This window comes from Hyla sarda, chromosome 1 (genome assembly GCF_029499605.1).
Source record: "Hyla sarda isolate aHylSar1 chromosome 1, aHylSar1.hap1, whole genome shotgun sequence".
Classification (NCBI taxonomy): Eukaryota; Metazoa; Chordata; class Amphibia; order Anura; family Hylidae; genus Hyla; species Hyla sarda.
This window is the reverse complement of record NC_079189.1, coordinates 315,797,460-315,823,536: the sequence shown is the minus strand read 5'-3', so window position 1 is coordinate 315,823,536 and position 26,077 is coordinate 315,797,460. Positions and strand designations below refer to the sequence as shown.

At 39.6% G+C, this 26,077-nt stretch overlaps 1 protein-coding gene across 4 annotated transcripts in view; it reads left to right on the top strand.

Annotated features, from left to right (window-relative positions):
- The window catches only part of FBXO10 (F-box protein 10), an 85,202-nt gene that overhangs the window by 53,736 nt on the left and 5,389 nt on the right, over nucleotides 1–26,077 (top strand). For all 4 annotated transcript variants that reach the window (XM_056518311.1, XM_056518312.1, XM_056518313.1 and 1 more), the window contains exons 8-9: nucleotides 17,755–17,907; nucleotides 25,338–25,613. In XM_056518311.1, the coding sequence (XP_056374286.1) occupies nucleotides 17,755–17,907; nucleotides 25,338–25,613 (429 nt within the window). The remainder of the gene's footprint in view (nucleotides 1–17,754; nucleotides 17,908–25,337; nucleotides 25,614–26,077) is intronic.

Genomic DNA, 26,077 nt, shown 5'->3' with positions numbered 1-26,077 from the left:
ATATCATTATATCAGTGTATCTCTTAATTTTCACATCATCTGACAAATCAACACGATGTAAAATACTGCTAAGCTTGCCATCCAGCCTCTGTATTACATTATGGTGTAGGTGTAACAGCCTGGCGTAGCTTATTGAGTTCATGTTTTGGCACCAAGTACATTTTCTCCGCATGATCCATTATTTGTTAAAAAGTAGACTTGTTATTAAAGGAATTGCAAATCCCAATAGCGGACCCATGAACCCTCCTGTTTGGTTCACTAGATGCTTCTTTTTCTTTATGGGCGTTATTTTAGAGGTATTCTCCTTTTCAAGTTATTCAGAGCGATCTCCCCTATGAGAGGGTTTCCTTTTGAATATACACAGCAGGTAAAGATGGGGGAAAGGAGCCTTATCTTAAACCATACTGCTCGGGGGTGTTTGTCCTTAAATCAACTAGTAAATGCCCATAAGGTTCTTTTGTAGCATCCTCAAAAGCTTCTAAGAAGAAATGGGTTTTCCCAGGTTACATTAGTCTTGCTAATGTTAGAATTTGCAATTTATCACGTGGATTATTGAAAAGAACGCATTTGGTATTTAAATTTATGGTTCTACTCTTTCCCCTGACAAAATATATTTTGCACTATATATAATATACTTAGATTCCTGTGATGAACATTCTTGGTAAATGCTTTTTTCTATTTCATTATTCTCACTAGCACTCTCCATGACATCATCAACAATTGTCAAATTTATAATATTGTGTCCCAATCAGTCATTACATTAATACCACACCTACTATTGTGCCCCATCAGTCATAACCTGAATACCACCGCCTAATATGTTTCAGCAGCCATAATATTAATACCTCCTTCTAAAGGCGTTCAATGTCCCATAAAATTAATAACACTGCCTAATATTGGGTCCCAGCAGCTATAATATAAATACCATGGTCTGATATTATGTCCCATCAACCATAATATTAATACCACTGCATAATATTGTGTCTCTAGGTTGAAGTCTTTTTTCAGCCTTACAAACTGTTACAATGTTTCCCTTTGGAGCATTGTAGGTTTTGTTTTCTTTCTTTGTAAACCAGAATACGCTCAAGGTTCACAACTTAAGAGTTACAATTACTTTACACTGCTCTATAAGAGCTTTACGTACTGTGTACATGACAAAGATTTAAGAAAATATTATCCCCAATAATATACAGCGCAACCAGTTATTGTTCCAAATGTAAGGAAAAGAAATATATCCAAATCAAGCGGTATAAACAGAGTTTTCTAGCAGATGCATATTTTTTTTCTGTACAGAAGCCACGGGGTATAGGCAGGTTTTTCTATTACACCCTTAAAGACTGTGCAAAAGCAGCGTACATAGCCTTATCCCAGAACAGCTGTATAAACAAAGCGTTTTCCTACAGTCAATCCACCTATTTCTCACATTTGACACCCCTAAAAGTAACATAGCTGTGTATGTAGGGGTTATATCAATGAATAGAGACGCCTCTATGTAAGGGATCTTGAATTATTTTAGTGGAGGATCTAAAAACGGATCATTTATAGCATCGTACATTGCATAACTTTAATACCACACATAATAGTGTTTCATCAGAGATAACATTAATACAGCCTTCTATCATAAAGATCCATGACCCATAACATTAATACCACCCTCTAATATTGTTTCCCATGAGGTAGAATATTAATACTATGGCCTGATATTATGTCCCATCAAACATAATATTTATACCACTGCTTAAAATTGGGTCTCTAGGTTCTTTCTTTGTAATCTATGATATTCTCAAAGTTCACAATTTACAGTTACAATTCTTTTACACTGCTCTATAAGTGCTTTAGGTTCTGTATACATGACAAAGATTCAGGAAAATATTATCCCCAATAATATACATTGCAAACAGGTATTGTTCCAAATAAAAGGAAAAAAAAATATATACAATCATACAAATACATTGGTCCCTCAACATACGATGGTAATTTGTTCCAAATGAGCCATCGTTTGTCGAATCCATCGTATGTTGAGGGATTCGTGCAATGTAAAGTATAGGAAGCTATACTCACCTGTCCCCGCTGCTCCGGACCACGTCCCGCCGCTCCCGATGGTGACCCCGGGCCTCCACTGGGCTCTCCTGGTCTTCTCCGGTCCTCTGCTGGGCTCTCCTGGTCTTCTCCGGTCCTCCGCTGTCTTCCGCAAGGCCTTACTGGGCCTGCGTAGCGACGCCATTACGCCGCTGTGTACGCCGTTCCTATTGGATGATGGGACAGCGTGCACAACCGCGTATTGACATCACCAGAGAGGGCCGAGAAGACACCGGAGTACCAGCGCTGGACCCGAAGGGCACCCCAGAGCATCGTGGAAGGGTAAGTAATACTCACCGCACCACACGGGGAACATTAAGCTGCTATCTGGCAGCAGCTTAAGCATTTTGCGCTGCCGGATAGGACTTAATGCGATGGCGCCGACATAAAAAAGCATCGTATGTCGATGCTGACATCGACATGCGATGGCCTCTGAGAGGCCATCATATGTCGATTTGATCATATGTCGGGGCCATCGTATGTCGGGGGGTCACTGTATTCCTAACATATAAACTAAAAGAAAATACTATATTGATGATGTTATATAATTATAATACATAAATTCATTTTTTTGTTATCAGTGACAGTAATAACAGGACATGTATGAACACATAGTAAATACTAGAGTAGATGTATTTTAGGCTTCTGAGTCAAAGTATTTACATGAACAGGTCCCATTCATTTAATATAAAGATTAATTTTATACAATAAAAGGGTTTCTAGAGAAGGCAAGTAAGTAACATAGACAAAATAAATCTGCGGCAAGGAATATAATATCTAACAATTATACATGCGGACATTTTATAATGAAATCACTACCAATGTAATTGCCTGGCAGTGCTGAAAATCATGGTATATCCTTAGGCTCCTGGTAACATGTAATGTTCTGATGAACTGTACGGTTACACATGTTCAATGTAGCTATCTATGTCAGGCGGGGCCAATTGAAACATACAAGGCCTGAGAGCAGATGTTTTAGTGGTAGACCAAATGAGCTACAGTGCTAGTGTTTGTCATTTTACTGCTGTAGTTTTAAACTCCAATAGTAGAGTTTAATTTAGAAAATAAAAAGCACACTAATTTGTGGTGGATTTACAAATGAGTCTATTATTCTGTTTTGTTTGCTTTATTTGTAAATTACAGGCAGGCTAATCCCGCTCCTAATTTTGGCTAAAATAATGACCAAAATTCAAAGAATATTCTTAGGTGCCATTTGAATTTTGTCCCTAACTAGCTGATAGGAAAACAATATGAGAAAAGGAATAAATGAATTGAAAAATGCACACAACATTCCATGGGATCTTTGAGGCATGTAGATATAATCTGATAATCCATCAATACAGATGAATAGTTTGTTTATACAATACGTGCATGGGTTTAACCATCACAGAGACAAAATGCTGCAACTCATTTCAAATTTGCGCTGTTTGGACGTACGCAAAGGAAGATACTTTCAAAGTGCACAATTTATAGTTACATTTATTATGCACCCACTCCAGTGTGTTTCAGGTACTATATAAATAATAAAGATTCATGAAAATATTGTGCTATCCAGGTAATATCCAGGGGCAAATGGGCTCTGTACCTATTGTAAGTAAAAGAAATGTGTCCAATCGTAGAAGATTTTGTAACATATAAACTTAAAGAAAATACTATAATAAAAATAATAATAATGATGTTATATATTTATAGCACATGATAAATAATGGCGTTAAGCATTGTCATTGACAGTAATATTAATAGGACATGTATGAACACATAGTAAATACTAGAGTAAAAGTATTTCATTCTCACATGAACGAACATCACAGGACCCGCCATGAATTGACTCTAAGCACGGCACAATTCTTTGGTATTCTCACAAAGGCTGGCCTTATACTTACTGCACTTTCTCTAATAAACAACAGTCTGCATTCTCTAGAGGTGATGAGACACGTGACTGTAAGCTAGTGGTTTCTCCCTACACATACGTAGTGGCCCTCACCTCTGTAGCAAAGGGTAGGTCCACACCATGAAGAAACTGCAGGCAGTGTAAAAGTTTACAATAGTGGCTCTATAGCATTCCATTCCTGAAATAACCAACACAAATCTGTTTCTTATAACATGAAACATTTATAACTTTCCCTTATTATTAATATTTAATATGTACTTTTTCAGCTTTTCTATTATTTGTTGTTGAATGATTTATAAACACAACCAACTATTCAGGGTTATATTAAAAACTTTTAAATAACAATCAATTTGTTGCTTTCAAAATAAGCAAAAATGTTCCTAGAGCTGTTTTATGTTACAAATGTCAGTGTGATTATGGTGCTTCCTGAATAGTGCCACTGTGTGGAAAGTGTTTATGGTACAATTTTGGGCTCCAATGAAACAAACACATTAAAAACTATGCATTGTCCTCATGACCTCTCCAAGAAGAAAAAACAGTATATATGTTTCGGAATTGCTCCTCTTAACAGTTTGTAAGGCTGAAAAAAGACTACAACCTAGAGACACAATATTAGGTAGTGGTATTAATATTATGGTTGATGGGGCATAATATTAATCAGACCATGGTATTAATATTATAGCTGCTGGGACCCAATATTAGGCAATGTTATTAATTTTATGGGTCATGGAACACTATATTAGAAGGCGGTATTAATATTATGGCTGCTGAAACATATTACAAACAAAAGAAAAAGGAAAAGCTATAATAATTGCACACCCAATACAGGGAAATATCTGCAAATAATGTTCTCTTTACTACAAATACACATGTACAAACAAATCAATCATGAAGAAACACAAGGACACTTAAAACCAATAAAAAAAGCTCAAAAGCGAACATGGCACAACATGGGCAGGGGCCATGAACCCCCCTAGCCTCATTCCTTACTGCAAAAAATTTATATATTCAATGACAAAGGCTTCTAAACCAAGGTGCACATGCAAACCACAGACAGAGAAGCAGCAGCAATATGAAGGTAATGTAGGGCGGAATCACCAGGAACCTCACACATTCCGTCACTCTCAGGTGACTTTCTCAGGGGTGTAGCAACCACACCCCTGAGGAAGTCACCTGAGAGTGACGGAACACGTGGGGTTCCTGGTGATCCCGCCCTACATTACCTTCATGCCATTTTCTGTTAACCTTTACTTTTTTCTGCACTTTAGATATCCAGTATACTTGAATGTTTATATACTATTATAATGTTCTTTTAATGCATATCAATACATTTTACATTTTATATCAAGTGACTCCAAGTAGTCTTGTGTTTAGGTTCAATTGAATATTTATATAGTACATGCATGTGCACCTGAGTGTCCTTGTGTTTCTTCATGATTAATTTGTTAGCACATGTGTATTTGTAGTAAAGAGAACATTATTTGCAGATATTTCCCTGTATTGGGTGTGCACTTATTACAGCTTTTACTTTTTCTTTTGTTTGTCATATTGCCATTTCTTGCTGATAATAGCACCCCAACCTTTAGTTAATAGGTGAGCCCCCGATTCTCTTGTGTATAATATGCTGAAACATTAGGCGGTGGTATTCATGTTACGACTGATGGGGCACAATATTAGGTGTGGTATTAATGTTATGACTGATTGGGGCACAATATTAGGTGTGGTATTCATGTTATGGGTGATGGGGCACAATATTTTTTTTATAACTATTTATAAGTTTTCAAAACATAGAAATATAACATATATAGAACAGTGAAGCAATCGTAAACATCATTTCAAAAGGACAAAATGTTGGTACATCTATGAGGAGTATCATCAATAGGTTGAGAATGTTACACTCACGAGGGTAGTTGTATAGTTGTATGTACGGTAACAATAATTTTCCAGCAAGTAGATTACAAGTCTAGGAAACGATAATTCCTCTTTTCTCAATTTTGATTATAAACAGAAACCTGTATAATGTACGTTATTATAAACATAACATAGTAATGTTCACTTGCCCTGTAGTATTCAGGAAAGAAAAAATAAAAAGTAGAAGAAAAAGGAAGAGTTAGTATTACTTTATTCCTGTAAATGTTATTCAACTTTACAAATGTACAGAAGAAAACAGCTTATTCTATGAAATGTGTTCAATATATATGTATCAAAAACTATATAAAAATCACATGGTAACAGCTTTTAAGGTTGAAAATGTAATATTATGGTTGATGGGACATAATATCAGGGCGTGGTATAAATATTTTAGCTGCTGGGACACAATATTAGGCAGTGTTATTAATTTTATGGGTCATGGAATGCTATATTAGAAGGCGGTATTAATATTATGGCTGCTGAAACATATTAGGCGGTGGTATTCCTGTTATGACTGTTGAGGCACTATATTAAGAGTAAGTATTACCTTATTCCTGTCAATGGTATTTAACTTTACAAAAGTACAAAAGAAAATCTCTTATTCTATGAAATGTGTTTGATATGTATATGTATCAAAAACTATTTAAAAACACATAAGTTTGTAAGGTTGAAAATTTAATATTATGGTTGATGGGACATAATATCGGGCCTTGGTATTAATATTATGGGTCATGGAACGCTATATTAGAAGGCAGTGTTAATAATATGGCTGCTGAAACATATTAGGCGGTGGTATTCATGTTATTAGGTGTGTTATTGATTTTATTGGTCATGGAACGCTATATTAGAAGGCGGTATCAATATAATGCAATGTACAATGCTATAAATGATATGTTAAAAATCCCACACTAAAATAATTCAAGATCCCTTACATACAGGCATCTCTATTCATTGATATAGCTACATATTTAATAGACAAACTATTCAGCTGTAATGATGGATCATCAGATTAAATCTACATGTGTGACTATACCATAAAAAGCATCTGTTTCTATATAATTTGCTAACATTATTTATGTAACATTCTGTGCAGCTGTTGAAAACCTGATATAAAATTGATATATATTCACACGTTTTATAAATTTATATAAGCTACTGAGCAAATGTTCCTATATAATGTGAAATGAATACCGTGGCGGATTGTAGTACTACGATTCCTGTGTAAATATTGATAGAAGCGAGAACAGCTGCCGTAGAAGCATTTAAATCAACTGTTGGAAATGTTCACATGTTCACAGGGGCCTCACACTATAAATATTCACATCAAATTAGGAGATTACATCAGTGACTGTGGGAGAAAGGGGGGTAAAGCTGTGCAGGGAAGGGGGCGTGACATGATGTCACAAAGGGGCTTGACCTATTGAGGCTCTGTTAGAAAAGGGGGCATGGTACCTGTCACTTTACTTGCGGTGGGCGGTTTGACGAAAAGTATCCCCTAGAAAAGGGGGCGTGGTACCTGTCAGTTCACTTCCGGTGGGCGGTTTGCTGAAAAGTATCCCCCCTTCACTAATTTATATATATTTATGAGGTAAAAAAAATGTGTGTTTACGCCGTTAACCGTGCAGTCAAACTAGTGAGTATCTTCCGCCCCCCTGCACTTCCATGTGGGGCGTAAAGGAGTTGTGTGTAGGGGGCGGGGTCATCTAACGCCCCTGCACCTACTGGCATGGATTGCGTGCCACTTTGCAGAAGTGAGGACATTCCACACGTTGAATTTCCCGCCATATTGTTCTACTGGTGGCTGTATTCGTGCATTTCACAGTTGCATTCGTTTGGATTTCATTTGCAGGAGGAGAATCGGGGTGCAGTACCTAAGAAGTTGTGGGAGAGCAAGTAGGTGGCAGCGCTAGACATGTAATGCTTTCCACAGGCATTGTGAATATTCCGGTTGGCAGTATACGACCTCTCTAGATGAGGAGAGGTTGTTGCTGTACCGGAGTGATCCACAGGGCAGCCCACTTTCTGGCTTCCGTGTGGTTGTGACTGGGGCTAAGAGGAGGCGGACCTCAGCATTTCACTGGTGAGTTCACTTCCATAAGCAGCTGCAGGCTTGTGCTACTTTGCTCCGGTGTGTATAGTCCAGCGGGTCCGGTAGTTTAAAGGAGCGGGGGAAGAGGTGTTGCTGCTGTGTAATGGTCAGTTTCAGTACATTTTCCCCATCTTCCTGGCATACTGTAACAAGCATCCCAGCTGCGGTGAGGCATCTTCTGTAGGGCTTGCTGCCCAGGCTGCAGCGTGTTATCACTCTTGGTAAACTGGTTCAAGTTGCATGGTAAATATTGTTTTTGTTTTATATACTGCTACTATGACTGTAGTTACGGTATTGTAACCCTTTCATTACCAATACTTCATTGCAGCATATAAAAAATAAAAATAAATCACTTTCTGACACACTGTAACGAGCCCCTGCTGTGGTCAGGGTATCTAATGTGAGGATTGGCTGCAGTTTTTATTGAAATTACATGCTGCAGTCTGGTGGAACTTCTCAGGATTCTTACATCACAACTCTTTAACCCTATTTCACCACCACAACACGTTTTTAATCACTTGCCGTACAGACATTACCATACTGTATTTACGTTTACCATATATCACATACCATGCATATAAAATGACGCCATCTGTATGTACAACTTATAGCATCAGTACGAACAGACTATACTCCACCCCCAAATATGTTTGATCACATGTTGTTCATATATTATCATACAGTATTCTTGTTTTTAATATTACATATGCCAGACATGCATAATTACGCCATCAGTACACTTACATTTGCCAGTACAGGCGGGTGCTCTGCGGTACATGGCTTCATGGTCACTTCCAGTTAGCATACTAATGTGGCGCATAGTAGTGTATCTGGCATATGTCAGTACTGGTATCATGGGCACGCCATTATAGCAGGTATACATCATCAGGTATATGAAGTATAACTTACACTAAGGGTATAACAAGCTGTATGTATTTGTAGTGTCATCATAATTCTCACAGAGAAAAAAAAACCCTACTCATAGAATTGACACTGTTGTACCATTTATACTGTACATACGCTAGTAGTGGTTATTCTGTACATAGGTTTGTACCATTTATACTGTACATACACTAGTAGTGCTCATACTGTACACACGCTTGTACCATTTATATTCTACATAACATTAGTAGGGGTTATACTGTACATATGCTTTTACCAGTTATACTGTACATATGTCAGTGGTGGTTATACTGTACATACGCTTGTACCAGTTATACTGTACATATGTCAGTGGTGGTTATACTGTACATATGCTTGTACCATTGATACTGTAACCACACTAGTAGGGGGTTATACTATACATACGATTGTACCATTTATACTGTACATAAGCTAGTAGTGATTATACTGTATATGAGCTTACTGTATACGATTGTACCAATTTATACTGTATATATACTAGTAGTTGGTATACTGTACCTATTGTTATACCATTATACTGCACATATGTTTGTGCCATTTATACTGTACATACCCTAGTACTTGTCATACTGTACATACGCTCGTACCATTTATACGGAATATACGCTCGTAGCATTTACTATGTCACAACAAACTCCAAAAATTGGCTGGACAAAATTATTGGCACAATTAACTTAATATTTGGTTGCACACCCTTTGGAAAAAATAACTTAAAAATTAGTCGCTTCCTATAACCATCAATAAGCTTCTTACACCTCTCAGCCAGAATGTTGGACCGCTCTTCCTTTGCACACTGCTCCAGGTCTCTTATATGAAGGGCCCCTTTTCCCAACAGCAATTTTAAGATCTCTCCACAGGTGTTCAATGGGATTTAGATGTGGACTCATTGCTGGTCACTTCAGAACTCTCCAGCGCTTTGTTGCCATCCATTTCTGGGTGCTTTTTGATGTATGTTTGGGGTCATTGTCCTGCTGGAAGACCCAAGACCTCGGACACAAACCCAGCTTTCTGACACTGGGCTGTACAGTGCGACCTAAAATCCGTTGGTAATCCTGAGATTTCATGATGCCTTGCACACATTCAAAGCACCCAGTGCCAGAGGCAGCAAAACAACCCAAAACATCATTGAACCTGCACCATATTTCACTGTAGGTACTGTGTTCTTTTCTTTGTAGGCCTCATGCCGTTTTGGGTAAACAGTAGAATGATGTGCTTTACCAAAAAGTTATATCTTGGTCTCATCTGTCCACAAGACATTTTCCCAGAAGAATTTTGGCTTACTCAAATTCATTTTGGCAAAATGTAGTCTTGCTTTTTTATGTCTCTGTGTTAGCAGTGGGGTCCTCCTTGCTCTCCTGCCATAGTGTTTAATTTCATTTAAATGTCAATGGATAGGACAGCTTGAATATCTTTGGAACTTGTTTGGGGCTGCTTATCCACCATCTGGACTATCCTGCGTTGACACCTTTCATCAATTTTTCTCTTCTGTCCACGCCCAGGGAGATTAGCTACAGTGCCATGGGTTGCAAACTTCTTGATAATATTGCGCACTGTGGACAAAGGCAAATCTAGATCTCTGGAGATGGCCTTGTAACCTTGAGATTGTTGATATTTTTCCACAATTCTGATGTATAAGTCCTCAGACAGTTCTCTTTTCTCCTCTTTCTGTTGTCCATGCTTAGTGTGGCACACGCAGACACACAATGCAAAGACTAAGTGAACTTCTCTCCTTTTTATCTGCTTTCAGGTGTGATATTTATATTGCCCACACCTGTCACTTGCCCCAGGTGAGTTTAAAGGAGCATCCCATGCTTGAAACAATCTTATTTTTCCACAATTTTTTAAGGGTGCCAAAAATTTTGTCCAGACCATTATTGGAGTTTGGTGCGACATTTATGTCCAATTTGCTTTTACTGTACATATGCTCGTAACTTCTTACTGTTCATATGCTTGTAGCTTTTACTGTGCATGCGCTAGTAGTTTACTGTTCGTATGCTCATAGCTTCATTCTGCACATACACTCGTAGTTTTTATACTGTATATACTATACATACGCTCGTAGCTTTATTGTACTTACACCTGTAGCGTTCATACTGTGCATGCGCTCATAGCTTATTATACTTACGTTCGTAGCTTTCATACTGTACAAGCTCGTAGCCTCATACTGTACATACGCTAATAGTTATACTGTACATACACTTGTACCATTTATACTGTATATACGTTCATAACATTTATACTGTACACGCTTGGGTCAGTTATTCTGGACGTACACTTGTAGCATTTCACAATACATACGCTTGTAATTTCTGTTATACATAGCATTTCCTATACGTAGCAATTTACGGTACATAGTTTGTACTTTACATATGCTCATAGCATTTATATTGTACATACGTAGCATTCTTACCCTTCATACTGCATATATGTTCATAGCACTTATACTGGATATGTACTAGTTCTTAGTATTGATATGATGCATACGGTGGTAGTTTATTTAATTCAGTTGTCATAGCTTTTACGTTGTGCATATGTGCGTAGCTTCACAGCAGGTTATGTTCATTGCGTTCATACTTACCTAGCATACGTTCATAGTGTTTCATGTGCACACGGCATTTGTGTTCATGTGCTCGTTGGTTTTGTGGTCATGCGCACATGGTGTTTGTGCTACCTCGGACACTCGTGACCTTTGTGCTGTGCGCGCATTTGTGGTGTGTGTGCTGTGTATACGCTCATAGTACTATACACAGGGATCGGCATCTATCCTGTGTATACACCCATATCATTTGTCATACAAACACTCAAAGCATTTACATGGCACATGCGATTATAGTCTTATACTGTGCATGCGCCTATAGGGGGACATTTACTAATCTAGTCTATTCTGGGTATGCTTACAGACCAGCGTATGTGGTAGTCTCCTGTCTATTGTGCTCCTAATTTATCAAAGGTCTCACAGCCCTTGATAAATTCTGTGCTCAGACTTCAGGGTCTACAGCTTAAACTGCATTTAGACCTGCTCCAACATGGTCTGACATTTCAGCGTATTTTGGGCAGATGCGACTTGTCGCACAAAAGTCGCACTTGATAAATTCAGCACCAATGCATTTTCCAATGCATTTCCGTCTAAAATAGACTTGCATGCATCATGTTCTAAAAATCCTCTACAGCAAAAGTCGCAGAAAAGTCGCACATATTTAGACTGCGACTTTCTGTGCGACAAATTTAGACAGGAAAAACCAGTCTAAATCCTTTGATAAATCTCTCACATAGTATTTATTTTGTACATGTCCATAGTATACGCGGTACTTTTGCTCTCATCGTTTATACGGTATATTCGCTTATCATTTATGGTACTTTCACGCTTTTATCGGTACATACACTCATAGTTTCGTATGGTACATATGCTCATAACATTTATATGGTTTGTAGGCTCATAGTTTTTATTAGTACATAACTGCGTAGTGTTTATTTTGGGCATACAGTCATAATATTTATACTACATACTGTGAGTATTGATAGCATTTTATGTTCGTTTACACTGTGCAGTCATACACACCTGTCATACGTCCATGACCATTCATTGTGTATAGATAGGTTTACATACAGACATTGATGCTAGAACTACATGCATACTTTTGTTAGGTCCATAACATTTATACGTTAGAGAGCACACTCACTCTACTATAGCCGCCACCCCACGCAGGTGTTAGATGTTTGAAATCACACACATGTTCCAGTCGGGTTACTATGTCTGTTAGTTTCAGCAGGAGTTCCGTCTGATTATTACTACAGCCGAGATTGCATTCGCATCACATACCTCACCAAGTCAGTCTCACTCAATTGGTAGCATTTGAATCAGCTTGGCATGTTACACTCAGCATCTACCTTACAACCTTTCCAAGGGTATGCACTACCCTAGTAGTTGTTGACATCATGGTTTTCAGGGGCACGATCTGTGTACTTACTGTTATTGACATGTTTTCTGAACAATAACATCATGAAACATAAGCAGTTGTATACCTGTCAAACCTGCCACATCTGATGGCTATCATGCCCCCTCCCATAGACATGAATGGAGGGGGCGTAGCGTGACATCACGTCCCCAGTCCCGGAAACCGGAGGTTTCCGAAACTGGAGATGCAGCTCCCGTATAGAATGCGGGTGCTGCAGCGAGATCGCGGGGGGTCCCAGCAGCGGGCCCCCCGCGATCAGACATCTTATATCCTATCCTTTGGATAGGGGATAAAATGTTTTTACCCGGAATACCCCTTTAAACCATAAAGTGCACTGCATAGAAATGAAACCTAAAAGTTGCAAAATGGTGTTTCGTCCCAGGAATATTTTCTTTTTTTTTGGACTTCACGGAAGATGTTGAGGTAAACTGAGTGTTGTCGTTACAAAGTACAATTGCTCCTGCATAAAACAAGCCCTGTAGGCTATTGGGTGGTCATTGGCAGGCAGCTTTCACACACTCTAGATATAGATTTAAGCAGATACACTTTTGGAGAGAATCCCATAGGAGATTTATTGTTCTTTTCAAATATATGGCTTTTATATGACAATTTTTTTATTTTATTTACTTTTGCTTACATGCGACCTATTTATCAAATAGTCGCACGACCTTGAAAAAGAAATCACACGTAAGCAAAACCTGTGAAACCCGCTTACAAAACCATTTTTTTAATGCTGAGCATTTTAAAAATGGCTCAGTACGTTACCAACCCCAAAATGTGCATGAAGCTGTAATACTATGGATGTTTCTTTTTTTTTTTTAAGGAAAAATTTTAGTGCCACATATGGGTTATTTACATAGTCTGTAAAAATTCTTACCAAATGATTTTGTGCCTTATTCTATTTTAACACAACATTCATTTTAAAATTTAGTGGGTACGCCAGCATGCACGTGTCCTAACATTAACACGGTGTGCAGTGTGTATTTTCAACCTTCAAATTAATAGTTATTAATGTTAATTATAGAAAAAAATAATTATATAACATTAATGTAGTAGCTTTGTTTCATGATGCAGAACAAGAACAGTTGTTATAGTGGGTGTTAATTTCCTTTTCTGGAGACGTCTGCACTTTCTGTAAGCCAGGTTGGACCTGGAATACATATGCGACTTTTAAATAGGGATGCAACTTTTTTTCTTCATAAATAGCGACTATCGCATTTGATAAATACCGTATTTTTTTGCCGTATAAGACGCACTTTTTGTTCCCCAAAACTGGGGGGGAAAAGTTGGTGCGTCTTACACGGCGAATACACCCCTATGGCGGCGGTCCCTGCGGCCATCAACGGCCGGTACCCACGGCTAATACAGGACATCACCGATCGCGGTGATGCCCTGTATTAACCCTTCAGACGCGGCGATCAAAGCTGACCGCCGTGTCTGAAGGGAAAGTGACACTAACCCGACTGAATAGCCGGGTTAGTGCTTACAGGACACCGGGAGGGACCTTACCTGCCTCCTCGGTGTCTTCTCCGTTCAGGGATCCCCTGTATGGCCGGCGCTCTCCTTCCTCGTCGTCACATCGTCGCATACGTGCATCGGCGTGCGTAACGACGTGACGGCGGCGACGGAGAGCGAAGATACCCGTCCGGCAGCAGAGACGTTCCGGAGTGACGGGGACACGGCCACAGCGATGGAGCGACATCCAAGGCAGCGGTGACTGGTCCGGAGCGGCGGGGACACGTGAGTATTACCTCCTATGCAGTGGTCTTCGATCTGCGGACCTCCAGATGTTGCAAAACTACAACTCCCAGCATGCCCAGACAGCCAACGGCTGTCCGGGCATGCTGGGAGTTGTAGTTTTGCAACATCTGGAGGTCCGCAGGTTGAAGACCACTATTAGGTTCAAAATCTTTATTTTTTTTACATTTTGCACCTATAAATTGGGTGCGTCTTATACGCCGGTGCGTCCTATAGGGCGAAAAATATGGTACATGACCACTGCAAAGTAAAAAAAAAAAAAAATACTATGTGAGCAGATTAAAAAAATATGCTTTGGAATAAGCAAAAATCAAAAAGTAGCAGCATGTATAGAAAAGTCACACGTTACGCAAAAAAAAGCTGCAGAGGTTGTAGAAGAAGAAATTAGCAATATTTTAAATAAAAACCTATTGAAAAAAAAATGTTGCACCATAATTAGTACAAAGCAAAAGTAAAATGATTTTTTAAGGTGTCCATAGTGTTTATTGGTATTTCAGGACTCCATTGTGTAGATCCAAACTGCAATGTGAAGTTTTTATTTTAACATTTTTATGCGGAGAAAAAATTATATAAAGGAGCATATAGATGTGACCGCTCCCCTCACTGGTGAAGCTCCCCTGACTAATGATCTGGCTTCTTTGACCTGAAACATTTGTTTTGATACAGCTGGCTTCTCACAGAGAGATTGAAATTATCTCAGGACACCTTGGCATTAAAGTGTGATGAATCACACAGATATATTCACAATAGCAGGAAAGGTCTCATTAAAAACAATGGTTAGAGCCTGCAGTGGTGTCCAAGACCCTTATAAATAAGCTATTGATAAATAGACTTTAAAGTATATATGCTATATCTTAAACAGATCTCGCAGACAACCTTGGTTTGTCTTCATATCAGGATGTCACAGGAAGGTTATATTACATAATCTGATGTTTTCTCCTTTTCTTTGTTTTTAATTTTATTTAGTAAAGAAATAACTTGTCATACAATGGAACATATAAGTGGCCTCTGTAAAGGCCAATGAGGCAAACTGACAGGCATTAGTATATGGGTTGTGGATAGCAGTATAGTGAAATCACCACTGCAGAATTATGCATGATAGTAATTTTTCTAAATTATAGCTCCAAAAATGAAGCTTTATTATTGGCTTTAAACACATAGGATACAAGATAAATACAACCAAAAACTCTGAACATTGGTTTTGAAACAGAATAACACAATAAGAGGGTTGCATTACATCTATGGAAAGCTGGCAAAGAGAAGGACAATAGGGCACTATTTCAAGAGGTCTCCAATACGATCAATAACAAGACATACAATGACGAACATTGGGGCAGTGTAAGGAGGACATCCAAGGACTCTACACCCTCTCAAATTGTCCTACAATATCCTCTAATAGCGTTAGGTTTTTCATGCAACATGATGGAGTTAATCCAGTTGAGGACAGAAGAACAAGAAAGTTTGGGCTTCTTCCACTGAGAAGCACATTGGATACAGGCTGCTAATAAAAAGATTGTTGCTCAAGTTTACCAAACGATACGCCATTTAGGAAGGTTTCAGTCCCAAAAGACAGACCAAAAAGGTCACGTGGAAATTTACATTGAGCAATTGTCTCAAACATGGAGACCAAACAAATAATTTTTCTAAATTATCTTTTTTTACCAATTCGGCTTCTAAATTCCTCAACCATGTGCCTTTCTCCCTGCTCCTGCCGCTGTCCGCCGCTTGTAGCTTAGTGAGGTCCTTTTTTCAGTGTGAGACCCAGTGCCATAGAATTGTTGGGGGAGTCTTAGGTCATTGGTTTGCTTTTTTTTTTTTTTTTTTTCTTCAAAATTACAGATTTGACTATTCTGTGCAAAGCATAACATATAGGGAGATATATCGAGTTCAGTATTTTAGAGTCCAGTATGAGAAAAAAAACTAATAAATTATACATGACATTATATGAAAAAAATATATAAAACATTCTAGTTTTAAGTTTTCAGAGGCCTCCTTTATAATGAAAAATGGAATCTAGTTGCTATGGGCCTCCACTGTCCCTCTACACAAGATGTTATAAATCTTCCCCATACAGTTTACCCTTTTATGGCAGTGGCTTTTATTTGGCAGTGGCTCCATGTGTCTTGTGGTATCAATTGTGGGTTACACAATCTTCATTTACAATAAGGCAGAGAGCACCCTATTATAAGGGCCAAATGCTTTTCATGTCAGAGATTCTTTATAAGCTGTAAGAAAAATCAATATAAATGCAAAAACAACTTGGTTCATAAATGTAAAAACAACCAGGTATAGTATGCTCTGAAATGACACACAAATCACACAAAATAAACACCTAATGACATTGTACTTGTAAATAAGCTGATTCACATAATCACAAATAATGCAGAGAAAAACGTAATTTTTTTTTACATGGGCACTAGAGATGAGCGAATTTACAGTAAATTCGATTTGTCACAAACTTCTCGGCTCGGCAGTTGATGGCTTATCCTGCATGAATGAGTTCAGCCTTCAGGTGCTCCGGTGGGCTGGAAAAGGTGGATACATTCCTAGGAAAGAGTCTCCTAGGACTGTATCCACCTTTTCCAGCCCACCGGAGCACCTGAAGGCTGAACTAATTTATGCAGGATAAGTCATCAACTGCCGAGCCGAGAAGTTCGTGACGAATCAAATTTACTGTAAATTCGCTCATCTCTAAGGGGCACAAAGATTATCTGAAAGTCTGTGTAAGTGGCTATGGAGAAAAGGTACCTTTATGCTCACGTTAGTTCTAAATTTATAAAGGTTTGCATTCCTGTTCTGCCCCATTTTACTATTGTTTAGTGGTTACCCAAGAAATTCTTGACAACTGAAACATAATTGCATCAGACAGAAACTTTAAGATCATTTAGAACTTTTGAAAAATTCCAGAAGAAGGTCAGCATCCATAAAATACATTAAAATCATTCAAATATAGCCATATCTAATAGAAAAAAGATGTGTCCCAATATGTCCCAATATTCTTGCATTGCATTTTGCACTCCCAGAGAAAGGATATATAGAAACTTGTATTATGATATTGTGCAAATGTTATGGAGGAGGACAAAGAACCATACTTCTGCTGTTTTTGAAACATTGAAAGAACTGTTTTTGTTTTTTTCCCTTGACAGAAAATGTTATTCGTGAAAACCAGTGGGGTGGAGTGGACATCCGAAGAGGTGGGGACCCAGTTCTCAGAAGTAACCTTATATGCTGTGGCTATTCTGACGGAGTGGTGGTGGGAGAGCGAGGCAAAGGACTTATTGAAGGAAACACCATATATGGTAAATAATAATGCGTTTCAGATTATGTAAAATGCATATAACATTGAGCACCATGTATCTAGTTTTGCATTCATCAAAAAATCCAGTTTGCAGTAGTTGCAGCTTTTCTGACAATTGGTATTTTAGCTGTAGGTTTATGAATATATTATGGGTTGGGGGGAGGCGATGGGTACGGATTTTCTTTGAAGAAATGCAGTTGTGCATGGAGACTTATTTTCTGGCAGTACTCCATAGGAAAAAATAATGCAATTTTTTGCCTCCTCAAATAGAAAAACAGACCTTATTTCTTCCAAAAACAGCGTCTGTCCCCAGGTTGGGTGTGGTATTACATCTTGGCTCCATTCACTTCAATGGAACTGAGCTGCAGAACCACACCCAACCTGAAGACAGACAGGAAGCTGTTCTTGAAAGAAATTGGCTCTGTTTTCTATTCCTGGATAACCTTTTTAAAAATGAAGAAAATGATAAATACATACGATTCATGATCTTATCGCCATCCCACATGTAGTTGGGTTCAGATCAGGCTGTTGTTTCAGTCAACCTAATAAAACAACCATACAGCAGCTCACTGTTTCCACACCAAATATTTTTTTTAAAGTTTGAAATATGTGCCGGATAATTGTTCTGCAGCATGAAGTTTGCACCATCCATTTAATAAGCGCAGGTGATGGTGCAACATTGTAAAACAAAGTGGGAAGCTTTCTGGTCTATTATTTGTTCCCTCTGTCTGCCAGCATCAAATCCGCTTCATACTTTTATGTTCTATCTTCCTCCCTTGACAGAAAATATCAAACATTCATTGTCATGTGTTGTCTTCATTTATTCAGACTGAGTCATTTTTTTATTGTTGAAAATGACACTGTTACTTATCATGTACTGCCACCAGCTCAGGAGCTTTTAGGTGTCTATTTCTCAAAGTGTAAACTCTGATGCACTTTGGCTCTTAAAGTGGTATTCTGGGGAGTACATTTTATGTGTATTTGTGGTAAAAAAGAAACAAAAGTCACATGTGCCATCATTGCTCAACTGCCAATGCAGCTGTTCTGCCAGAGTCCTGGTCACTCTGCGCAGCTCTTCCGGAGTTGGGGTCACCTCATGGAATTGGCTGGTCAGGCAATCGGTGGTTGAGATGGGACACCATGGTTTATTGGGCAGTTCTTTGTCACACCATCCCCGGAAGTGCTGTGCAGAGGGTCCAGTGCCATGCCAGAATGGCGGCATCGTATAAAAGCATTCTCATTATGGTGGGCTTACATTTTATTACTTGCAGCCCACTTTGAGACTGGAGTCCTGTTTATAAGTCCTCCCCACCCACCAGCCATAGATTGATAGATTTTTCCTTCCTACAGTAATAGGGAGAAAGCTGACAATTAGCCCCAATAGGTGGGGGAGGAAGGGGCAACAGTTCATAGTTATGGTGATCTCCGTGCTCCCAGTGCACACAATAATCCTATGCATTAAGCAATTAATAAAATATAAGTTTACAAAAATTAAGACATTTTTACATGTAAGTGTTACATAGTTGAGATAAGTGGTCCTGTCACTACTACATGTTGTTTTTTGTGGACAGCACCTTCACATGTTTTGGATGTTTTGCAATTTTATTGTGATCTTCGAACCCCAGGGCAAAACGCTAGGGCAAACTACCAGCCTGACCACCTCTTCTGGAGTGGCGTGTTGGTCTGTAACCTAGGCAGCAAGCGGTCAATAAGGGGAGGAAAGGAAGAGGAATATCAGGAGGAGGCACAAATGAAATTATTTTCAAAAATATTTATCTTGACATGCCCTACAGGTTTAAATACATTAGTTGAGAAGGGAATACACCTTGAGGGTGCGTTCACATGTGTGTATTTTCTGCTGCAGGTGTGCTTCAGCAGATTTTGGCTGCAAATATCTTTCCTGCTTGACACATTATACACTAATGTACAAATGTTTGGGATGTTTTGAAAAATTGATAGTTTTATCAAAAATCCAATTAAGGGTACATTCACACCAGCATATTTTTGCTGCAGATTCTGCTGCCCATTGACCAGAGTAGAAGCAAATCCACACAGCAAACCTCTCCTGCTCTGGACAGATCCTGACACAGACGTGTCAGCAGAGAGCATTGTTTTCAGACTGGAAAGAACTACACAACTTCCTCTGTATTATACAGCACCTGATAAGTACTGGAAGGATTAAGATTTTTAAATAGAAGTAATTTACAAATCTGTTTCACTTTATGGCACCAGTTGATTTAAAAACATTTGTTTCCCACCAGAGTACCACCATTATTGATGACAGATTTACTGGCATATAGTGGCCCAATTCATCCCTACTACCTTTTTTTGTAAATAGGCACAACATTTCCTAGTTTCCAATTTTCTGGGACTACTTCTTTTAGCGGTAATTAAATATGTTAACTGATTTTCTAGCTCACTGCTAAGCTCTTTTAATAGGAGTGTATCCCATCAGGCCCTTTTTTTACTTTAGACAGCTGATGTGAAGACACATGCATCATATAATTCATTAGTTTTCCTCCCTAAATGAGGTCATTTTCGGTCAAGTTTTTAAAAATGCAGTTGTGATATTTCATTCACTATTTTCATCGTACCCTGTCTATACTTTGAAGCACTACTCTTTAGCCGTCCTGCAGAGGAAATACAAATATTTACAAATTAAGAGAGCAAGTACTTAAAGAGGACCTGTGTTCAATCTGAAAAAAGAACGAGTGACTGTAAGTTTTGTATAGCTTGGGGGGGGGGGGGGGTGTATGACCACATACGTTTTTGTGGCATGTTGATCAGCACCCTTGTTTCTGAATTATTGGGCTCTGCAGCTCTATCGATTCAGATAATCTGCCAGAGGGGCGGTAACCATGATTATAAGGGCTGTGTTCGGTGCAGTGACTGTTACAGGATCTGGGGAACATCTCTCTGCACCAGAGAATAAAAGCATTTTTCTACGTAATGGAAGCACAGACAGATAAATGAAAAGTAACACTGTGTGTGGACAGCTCTCTCCCTCGTGTTTCCAGCACCAGTGCACGGGCTAGCCGGAAGCGTCCCTGGACCGGATCAACGACACAACATAGGAATGTCCAGCGCCAAATGCAATAAAACGACAGGTATTTTATTGTAGGATCAGCGGATACAAACTTGCATCAGGCAGGAGCCAACGCGTTTCGGACCCTTACAGGTCCTTAGTCATGGCATAACACACAGGATAAAATCCAAACTTTCTTAGGAACATCACATGTATCATGACATCACACTTAATAAAGACATGTGAAAAACATGGATGTGTATGTATACATGAATTCAGGCAGAAAAAACCTACACAAAATTTGAATGCAATTATATAATAAATGAAAAGTACCACGTCTCCTCGTCCTAACAGCTATCTAGCAGTGTCAGCAGTTTGACAGATTCCCTCTTTAAACATTCTTTTTTTTTCCCTAACAGAATATTGAAAAAATAGTTGTGTACAAGCTTCTCACTATCAGTTGTCCCCTGCTACAGCTGTAAAACGGACCATAAATATAACATAAATATGTGAACAATTATTAATAATGGTTAACGACATTATCTGTGGTACAAAAATGGCTCTGACCAATGAAAATGTCATTGCATGTTCCCATAATATTGCCTCACTACAGACATAATTTTCTCAATAATAGTATAGTAAATGTGTTTATTTTCCTATTTAGCCTTGGAGCTTATTCTCGGTTCAGCACCTCTTCTAGTAAAGGACATCCTAGCAGTTTATTTTTAGCAGATCAATAGATTTGTCTTAGAGGCTGTATTGTTTACTATGGATAGACTAAGCAGAGAGGGATTCCAAGAGGGAGACATCTGCCCATTATGTGCAGCAGTTCTCTGGTCTCCTATTGTTTATAATATGCCTGAGAATATAAACCTTGTAAATATTAACAGAATAATATTATGTGTCAACACAGTTGGCGCTAAAGAAAGCAAGAGTCAGCCCTTTAGGGCACATGGGCAAAAACCTGCCCAGCAGTCTTCTCTGAGCCACAGTCAGCATGCGGGTCCTGTCCTAAAGCTCCTATTGATTTCATGCAGAAGAGCTAGACAAAAAAGGGACTTTAGTTCTCTAAATGCACTGACAGGTTTTTTTTTTTGTTTTTTTTTAGGTAAAATCACATGTTTTTTGGCATGACAATTGGCACAGTTTCTGTGTTAAAAAAACAAAAACAACAAACCAAATAAAAGCAAAAAAAAAAAAAGCATTGTTAATGTCCATGTGAACGTACCCTTTGAATATTTTCAGGAAGAACTACCGTATATACTCGAGTATAAGCCGACCCGAGTATAAGCCGAGACCCCTAATTTCAACCCAAAATCCCAGGAAAAGTTATTGACTCGAGTATAAGCCTAGGGTGGGAAATACCTCATCCCCCCCTGTCATCATCCAGACCCGTCATTAACATCCTCATCATCATCCCCTTGTCATCATCCCACACATCCCCCCTTCATCATCCCCTTATCATCCCACACATCCCCCCTTCATCATCCCCTTATCATCCCACACATCCCCCCTTCATCATCCCCTTGTCATCATCCCACACATCCCCCCTTCATCATCCCCTTATCATCCCGCACATCCCCCCTTCATCATCCCCTTATCATCCCGCACATCCCCCCTTCATCATCCCCTTGTCATCATCCCACACATCCCCCTTCATCATCCCCTTGTAATCATCCCACACCCCCCTTCATCATCCCCACACCCCCCCTTCATCATCCTCTTCTCATCATTCGCCCTCAGTGGTCTTCAACCTGCGGACCTCCAGAGGTTTCAAAACTACAACTCCCAGCAAGCCCGGGCAGCCATCGGCTGTCCGGGCTTGCTGGGAGTTGTAGTTTTGAAACCTCCGGAGGTCCGCAGGTTGAAGACCACTGCGGCCTTCAACATCATCCAGCCCCCTCTCACCCCCCTTTAGTTCTGAGTACTCACCTCCGCTCGGCGCTGGTCCGGTCCTGCAGGGCTGTCCGGAGAGGAGGTGGTCCGGTGAGGAGGTGGTCCGGGCTGCTATCTTCACCGGGGGCGCCTCTTCTCAACGCTTCCGGCCCGGAATAGAGGCGTTGCCTTGACAACGACGCAGAAGTACGTTGGCAATGAACGCACCTCTGCGTCGTTGTCACGGCAACGTGACTATTCTGAGGCCGGGCCCGAAGCGCTTAGAAGAGGCGCCCCCGGTGAAGATAGCAGCCCGGAACCACTATCCCAGCCGATGGCTGCCCGGGCTTGCTGGGAGATGTAGTTTTGAAACCTCTGGAAGTCCGCAGGTTGAAGACCACTGCGGGTGGGGGAGTTCACTCGAGTATAAGCCGAGGGGGGTGTTTTCAGCACGAAAAATCGTGCTGAAAAACTCGGCTTATACTCGAGTATATACGGTACTTATTCTTTTTGTGACAAAGCACTGCAGCCAGATGTTTGCTGAAGGTCAATAGGGACCTATAATAGGCACTACAGTGCTTGTGGTTTTTTCTTCTTCAGTGGGGAGGTTTCGAAATGCAGCATTTTATTTCAGGAAAATAAATGCTTAACAAATGCAGTTTTTTTAATATAAATACACCACAAAAACTATATTTCAGCTGCAGTTTGTGACCAGCACTCCTACTGAGAAGCTGAGAATAATGAAGCTGGAGACGTTCTCCTCAGCCAGCTACGCTTTGTCTAGACAGTGATTGTATTATGTTGTCCTCTGTCACACTGAGCGAGCCTTATTGTAGCAGATGAACAAACATCACATGCTGCTGAATGATAGTCACAGTATATTTCCTGGATGATCAGAACACGGTTAAGCGTTTAGTGTGTACTAATACAGAATGTTCAGTTTCATGTACTGGAGTGGCAGTAGTTTAGGAAAACACAGATGCATTGTTCAGCCACTGTATTTCCAGACCTCCCATTACCAAAATACAAGTACCTTAAAGAGTATAATTTAGTAACAGTAAAGTAAAGCCAGAAAAGTATTATTTTAGTGGGTAAAACAATAGCTACAAATAGAGAAAAGGTGGTTATGAAAGTGGTAGTGAGCCTTAGGCTGGGTTCACGCTGCAGAATTTCTGGGCAGAATTTCTGCCGGAGATCGAGCCGGCGGTCCTAGGACCGAGCAGACTGCATTGCTGTCCCCATAGACTGCAATGCATTTCTGGGTGGATCTTTTGAGAGATCTGCTCAGAAATGCATTGCCATCTATAGGGATGGCAATATAGTCCACGTGGTCCTAGTGCCGCCGGCTCGATCTCCAGCAGAAATTCTGCCCAGAGATTCCGCAGTGTGAACCTAGCCTTAGAGTTGTCTTTTCAAACAGTATCAAGCTAAAAAAAAACTGCTATTTTGGCAGCCCTGTCAATCTAGTAGGATTACCATTGTAACATAACATTTTAATGTACTGGAACATCTGAGGCTGAGCGATAAAATGTATTGTACAACATTTATTATAAGTTTTGAAGTCTGATAATTTTATAAATATTCTGTATATACAGAATAACTTTTATTACTGCCCTCTCTGGAACCAAACTTGTATTTCACACATCTAGGGAGATTTCTTGTCACAGCCTAGATCGGAAGTAACGAAAGTTTAAATAGACATAAATACATGAACATGGATGTTACAAAGGGTTATAGTTGTGCGTTTGGATGAGAAAATGTTTCTAGTATCCACAACTGAATCCTGTTGTAACCATTGTGGCTTTATGATATACTTGTAAAATGTATCTTATGGGTCAGAACTAGAGATGAGCGAACTTACAGTAAATTCGATTCGACACGAACTTCTCGGCTCGGCAGTTGATGACTTTTCCTGCATAAATGAGTTCAGCTTTCAGGTGCTCCGATGGTCTGGAAAAGGTGGATAAAGTCCAAGGAGACTCTTTCCTAGGACTGTATCCACCTTTTCCAGCCCACCGGAGCACCTGAAGGCTGAACTAATTTACGCAGGATAAGTCATCAACTGCCGAGCCGAGAAGTTCGTGACGAATCGAATTTACTGTAAGTTCGCTCATCTCTAGTCAGAATATTTATGAAAAGGAGTTACATGTTTGGTACTTTAGCAAATTTCTTTTTGGGGTAATCTACAAAAAAAATAGGAAATTCATCTTCATGTGATCATGACAAACTGAGCCTCTTACCTCCCTATTGACCATGACTACTAAGGTGTTAAAAGACTGGTAATAGAGTTGTTCCCAATCTACAGCAGAAGTTCAGCTATGCGATCACCACATAACCATAACTGAGATCTGATGGTACTGCCCAGTGTACTTACGATATATCCATCACACAGCATTAAGCACTCGCCTGTGACTGACATGAAAGGTTAAAGAAGTAAAGCTTCAAGCAATTGTGTTCTGTTGTGCAGTTGATCACGTTAGTTGTGAACTATTAGGAAGCGTGGTTACACACTTGTGTTCATCTGTTTCTAGGTAATAAAGGCTGTGGAGTGTGGATCATGTCCTCAAGCCTTCCGCACATTACTAGCAACCAGATTGGTCACAATAGCATCTATGGAGTAGCTGTTTTCTGTCGGAAAGATGATGCCAGTGACTATGTTGCTAACCAGGCCGGTAACGAAAATTTTAATGACGAAGGAGAAGCAGCCAGTTGGGAGAATGATTTAGATAGTGAAGATGATCGCTTCTCATCACGGAGGCCGATAAATGTAGCACTTATTGAGTCCAACAGTATTAACCATAATGGAGGTAAGGTGGACCGAGGTAGAAAGTTCTTGTACCTCTTTTTCAGTTATTTTCTGCTGTACTGGAATTCGCTGCATGGAAATGAGGCAAGTTCTACATGCACAGATTTTTTATATTCTACATGACTATTAGCACTTGCTGATTCTACAGAAGTTTACATTAAAGTATAACTGTCATTTCAGACAACCTTACATAAATCACAGGAATATAAGACACTGTAATATATCCTATCAGAGAAATGCTGTATGTTCTTTCTGCATTTACAAGGCTTTATCATCCCCCCCCTTCATCATCACCGCCTGTCAATCCCTTCATCAGTGGTCTTCAACCTGCGGACCTCCAGATGTTACAAAACTACAACTCCCAGCATGCCCGGACAGCCATCGGCTGTCCGGGCATGCTGGGAGTTGTAGTTTTGAAACCTCTGGAGGTCCGCAGGTTGAAGACCACTGCGGCCTTCGTAATCA